The following is a 6,001-nucleotide window of genomic DNA, read 5'->3' as shown; positions in this document are numbered from 1 at the left end:
GGGGCATCTTATACACAGAAAAATACAGCATATACCTGCAGTGTGGAAATTATCAACGGGACAACGGAAATGGATTTTTCATGCCCTAATGGTGGCCAAGAGATTGATAAAGAGGATTTGGAAAAAAATAAAGGTATGATACCCTTCAGTCAATGAACTGACAATATGCAAGGGACTACAACTTTCCAAATTCATGAATGGATATTTGGAATGAGTTTATACAAAATGTAGTAGGCTCTTAACATTTACACAAGCACTGGGACAATTTATGCAAGAATGTATGGGAATATCTCTCAGAGAGAGTGTGTGTGTGCATACTTTCACTTTTATATGTATCGTTGTTGTTGTTGTTTTCCCTCTCACTTTTCCCTCTTTTTTTCTCTGTATCCCTTAATTTCTTGAAATAACTTCAATAAAAGTCCAAAATAGCCAACACACCCATCCACACCAAGGGGGACAGGTCAGGGACAACAGGGGAGTACATCATGTAGATGGCCCTATATTAATAGGGAGACATTCTAACCTGGAAACAGCGGCAATACCTAGTGAGTCCTATGTTCCCACGGACTTGCATTTAACCACATACCTATGCAAAAGAATGCAGTTCATATTTTGGGCAGTTGAGAGGTATGAATAAGTTGACAGTTTACAGAGCCAACATGGGCAAATAAAATAACTTTATATTATACAGCCAGACCGGAGATACAGATCAGTTCAGATCACATTTAGAAGTATTATAGCTAATAACATAATAATAATAAAAAACACAACCTGTTAGAGTCATGTTAAACTGTAAGGCAATTTTGAGATGTACATTCTCAGAATTGCCTTACAGCTTAACATGACTCTAACAGGTGGTGTGTGTTTTTTTAGAAAAAGAATAAACTATGAGTGGTTTAAAGTGATCCTCTCACTGAAAGGAGGTGGGTGGAAGCCCAAAAAGGACTTGGGAAGTAGATCTCATGTGATGACTCATAAGATGATGAAAAGGGATGGCAGAGAAATGTGATTCAGTTTGCATTTAAAGGCGAGTTTGAAGAATTTGCACTTTCCGAAACAATATGTCAACTGAAACACCACCATCTCTTGAAATTTGCCCTTTTTTGAATTTTGCAACACGGTTCCCCAGCCAAGAATGTGTATAAAAATTGAATTCAACAATTGGGTACTGGGGAAAATTCATGCCAAAATCCTGATGAATTTTCACAAGTACTTTCTTCCAAGGCGTTAGTCAGAACACTGTGGAAACCTGGAGAAGTAGACTTGAGATAGGAAAAACAATAAACAGATATTGAGAAATTTGCCTATCCCTAATGCTCAGGTGCTTAAGTTGACTGCAGAACTGAAATGGAGTAAAATGAGAATTCTTGTTCCCAAGATGGCTTCCTCCTTTTTCTTTTCCATGTCCAAAGCTTTACGATTACGATGTGGTTATTTGTCATCACACAGCCTCTGGGTCCGGGCAAAACAAACTCACAATTGTTCTGATACCTGAGATAGCATCACATTTTGGCCTGATCTCACACGAGACAACCTCAGGCTTTTCAGAGGGGCTCTTCATCACTTGTGGACTGAGTGTAGATTGAGCCTGATGACTCAGAGGTGAATGTATCGGGGCGTCCACAAGATTTGCAAAATATTTTCGAGAAGACACACTTCTTAAAGAACAATCTGATGTACTTCTTGAACTTCTGTCCCATGAAGAAGTAGATAACAGGATTGAGACAGCAATGGAAAAATGCTAGAGTTTGAGTCACCTGAGCTGCGTAGTCCAAGTTTTTGCTGGTCAGGCATCCTTCAAAAATGCCCACTTCAGCCAAACTTTGTAGGAATTCTACAACGCTATAAGGGGTCCAAAACACAAAAAACACAATCATAACAGCAAATATCATCTTTACAGCCTTCTTCTTCTTTTCATTTCTGCAGTGGAGCAAGGTCATGACTATCCTTGTGTAGCAAAATAACATGACAATGAATGGCATCAGAAGGCCTAAAATGTTGATCTCCAAGGAGGTGAAAAGTTTCCAAGTTGTGTCGTTCCTAGGATATTCTGCCCTGCACACGGTGTAGTTATAGTAGCTAACAGACTTGCTAAATATCAGCTCTGGGACAGACGCCGTGATGGCCACTAGCCACACAACAACACTGGCAAGGCTGCCGTAGCTGACGGTTCTCGCTTTCAAGGCAAACACGACGTGAACAATGGCGAGATACCGGTCGATGCTCATGAGCATGATGAAGAAGATCCCGCTGAAAAATCCAATCTTGTACACCCAAGAGACAAATTTACACAAGCCGTCTCCAAACACCCACCTGTCAGCCACAAAATACGACCAGAAGGGAAGAGCAAAGACGAAAAGAAGGTCAGAGATGGCCAGGTTGAGCAGGTAAATATCTGTCATGCTCCTGAGCCTCTTGTATTTGAACAGGACCAAGACAACGAGGGCGTTCCCTGCCAAGCCAAGCAGGAACACGAGTGAGAAAAACGTGGGAAGGAACCAGGACTCAAAATGCCTCACTTCATCTTTTCTGCATGGTTCAGGATCATCCTCGTAGCTATCATAGGTGGAAAATGATGCGTCCCACCCTGTGGCAGCCAATGCTTCGTCAGTAGAGGTCATTTTCTTTTTGGAACCTAAATAGAAGGATGAAGTGAGTCAAAATTGAAAGGTCCCCCCCCCCCATCCACCCAGGATAACGTACAGCACAATCCTTGTCTGTTCAGAAATATAACCTTATTGAATGCAATGGGGCTTACTGCTAAATAAATGGGGTTATGGCTAAAGCCATCCTGTGCACACCTATCTGAGAGGTAATCCCATGGAAAGTGGAATTTACTTCTGAATAAACTTGCTAAAGATTATTTTGAGCAAAGATTTAAAAAACAGAATGAGAATGCAGGAGTGAGAAGCCTACAGCTCCACAGAGAGCTGATTGCCAGGGATTTCTAAGGATTTCTGAAAAAGAATTTAGATTTTTTAAAAATATTTCTTTTAAATAAAACAATAGAAACTTGGCAATAGATAAATGTCTTTTTGTGCAATGGCCAGTTTTTGACCAAAGAGGGGCTAAGAAATTTTGGCTTATCTTTCTTAATCTTATGCTTTCTCGTTGCTTTATAGGTTTGGCGATTATTTTCAGGAACTTTTCACCTCTTTCATAAATATCTAGAGCATAACTATTTCTAGTGCTGAATCTTACTGAGAGATAGAGCATATGCAATGGCTAACCCACACAGACTTCTTCCAACTGCTCCTACTTGAGCTTGTTTCAGGGCTCGTAATTTTGTTTTGAAGGGTTCTGCCAGACAGAGAAACAGTCTGATGTCTGTCATTAATTCACCTTGCTGTACTCACAGTTTTTACCACCCAGCAATATATCCATTCTATGAAATAAAGAGATAAAGCTAAGAACTGATGGAGATAGCCAATGAAACCAGTAAGGGCATGGTCTCAGCAGTGACCTCTTCATATTACCATATGGTAAGGATGTCAATGGGTCTGATAAATATTTCTCCAAAGCCTGTAGCAGACGGTTGACATGCAGGACTCTACAGATCAAAACTTTTAATGGCATGGAAATTGACATTGTCACATACTAATATTATAAGCATGTCAACCTGCTACCACAGGTGTAGTTCAGAAACCAGAAGCAGAAGCTGTCCACCCGCTGCATGGGGGAAATCTGTGCCTGATAATCCCCTCCTTGTGAAAAGGACGTCATGTGCATCCACTGCCAAATGCAGGGTTTGTGGGTGTTTGGAAAACACTGTTTTTTCCAGAAGCTAAAAATCAACTGCTATGCATGACAGTTTACGCACATGACCAGGTGAGTACAAATGGTTCATCAGAGGTTACGGCTACCATGTGCAGATTTTTCCAAATGCTTTTTTTGTGTGGATACTCACAAATCACCAGTGGCGTTGTGTGGGTTGTCAGCACCCGGGGCAAGGCAAGTAATTTGCGCCCCCTAACCCGGGGCAAGGCAAGTAATTTGCACCCCCCGCTGCACTGTCCCTCCCCCAGATAGTCCCTTGCTCGCTCTCCGCACCGCACCACATGCCTGGCACCCCCCCTCCACAGTGAGCGGTGACCCGGCAGCTCGGATCGGATTTGCACAGCCAGCACTACAGTGAGAGAGAGTGAGTGAGCCAGGTAGGGGCAGAGAGCTGCGAGTGCGAGTGCGCCCCCCAGATGTTGTGCCCGGTGCGGCCGCCCCCCCCTGCACCCCCCACGCTACGCCACTGCAAATCACCCACTTATCAAGTGAGTAGACTTAACTGTCTTTTTCCTTGGATGCACACTTTTATTTTATGAACAAAGAGGACCAATGTACATAGAAATTAAGTAGTTGTTAACCTCGAGGAAGTGGCTCTGTAAAGGAGCTTTGCTATGCTGAACTGTGTATCTGAAATGGATGTAATTCTCAGGTTTAGTCCACTTACCCTGTGCACACTTACATATGAATAAGGCTGCAATTAGGGATAGAAAGATCTGCCACTTTTAGTACTCTCAGTTTCTCATTTCTCTACATTTTAAATCAATTACCGTAGCTTTTTTTTTTAAAAAAAAAATGGCCATGAAAATCCACCCATTTGTGGGTTTGAATTTCTCCTAATAAACATTTTTGTATGCAGTTTTGACTCATGTGCACATTTTTGCAAGCAGTTTTTGCTAATCTAACACTTTTTTATACACACCTGCCCCACATATGGGCATTTTTGTAAACCTTGTTTGCTCCGAAAACTGCATTGTAAAATTCAGATAAGTGTGACTTTCGAGGGATAGCTCTTCTTTCAGTTGACCTATTGTCTTGGAAAGCGCAGATTTGGCAGATTTGACTTTAAACGCATCCCGAATCAAATTTATATGCTATCCCTAGCTGTATTCCTTGACATGCCTACCAGGAGAAATAAGTCTGACTGATCTCAGTAGGGCTTACTTCTCAGTCGACGTGCATTGGATGGGACTGAAAACCCCCATATTTCCAAAGGAACATGAATAGGATCAGGCCGCAAACAAAAAATAAAGATCCATTTACATACATTTCAGTTAATACAATTAAAGCATAAATATCCCTTGCTGTAAATATATTTACATTTGCAAGCTCCCCTTGCTCCATCACACATTATTATATACAATTATGTGTATAATTTTAAGTAATTAAGTAATGCAGCAGCATAAAAATGGTGCAATCATCCAGCAATGGTCAAAGTACATATGAGGCATATTTTACACATACCTTTTTGCCTTTCTTAGATGCTGAGAAGTGTCTTGCCTGAGGGTGCTGTACTTTCTGTTCTCTAAGGAAGTGGTGTACTTCGTGAGATAAACAGAAGTCAGCGAATGAGGAAGTGTAGTGGCATGGAATGATCCACGTAATTGCTTCTGGTTCTTGTGAAGATTAAATTATAATCTGACCTTTTAAAATTAGTCGTCATAGCAAGCATCACCGCCCACCTCTGAGCCTGCTTCTTCAAGCCCTTTAGCACTGCGGAGGCACTGCTTTTCTAAAATTGGCAGGAGGAGGAATGAAAACAGGGGTTCAATAGGCTGCACCTATGCCATGAGTCCTGTTGCCTAAAATTTCCTTCTAGCATATATTCAGAAATAGTTGAATTGAACAAATGAAAATGCCTTATAGTTCACAGCCTTCACTGTACTCCTTTGGGTGCCTACTGAAAAGATTTTTGTTTAGACAATCCTATCCAGACATGTAGCATGTTTCAATCCGTTTTTTGTTTATGGATGATTTTCTCTTTCGAAGAATTGGTTTTTAAAAAATTGGTAGATTGAGTCGAGCTGGAACTAATTAAGGCTTTTCCCGAGACTTTCCAGGGCTTTCTCTAAAACTTTTAGCTTAAACTTGTGATTATAAGAAAAAGATACCGAGCAATAAAATACTAAAACTGATAAAAGCTAATAAAAAGCTGATAAAACTAGTAAAAACTAATAAAAACCACATAACAGACACGGAGCTCAAGATGCTTCCTCTAACGACC

At 41.0% G+C, this 6,001-nt stretch overlaps 1 protein-coding gene across 1 annotated transcript; it reads right to left on the bottom strand.

Annotated features, from left to right (window-relative positions):
• Window positions 1-346: 346 nt before the first annotated feature.
• LOC310661208 (C-C chemokine receptor type 4-like) lies at window positions 347-5,353 on the bottom strand. The gene is made up of 2 exons (XM_083406965.1): window positions 5,242-5,353; window positions 347-2,635 (listed from the first exon to the last, which is right to left on the bottom strand). Exon 2 carries the CDS (start codon window positions 2,619-2,621, stop codon window positions 1,545-1,547), a length of 1,077 nt encoding a protein of 358 aa, XP_083263091.1. The 5' UTR covers window positions 2,622-2,635; window positions 5,242-5,353; the 3' UTR covers window positions 347-1,544.
• Between the last annotated feature and the right edge of the window lie 648 nt (window positions 5,354-6,001).

Source organism: Podarcis tiliguerta, assembly GCF_965153285.1.
Source record: "Podarcis tiliguerta genome assembly, chromosome: 12".
Classification (NCBI taxonomy): domain Eukaryota; kingdom Metazoa; phylum Chordata; class Lepidosauria; order Squamata; family Lacertidae; genus Podarcis; species Podarcis tiliguerta.
This window is presented reverse-complemented; position numbering and strand designations above follow the sequence as displayed.

What these genes read in the sequence shown, in the direction of transcription:
- LOC310661208 (XM_083406965.1), bottom strand. Translation starts at nt 2,621, where the DNA reads ATGACCTCTACTGACGAAGCATTGGCTGCCACAGGGTGGGACGCATCA.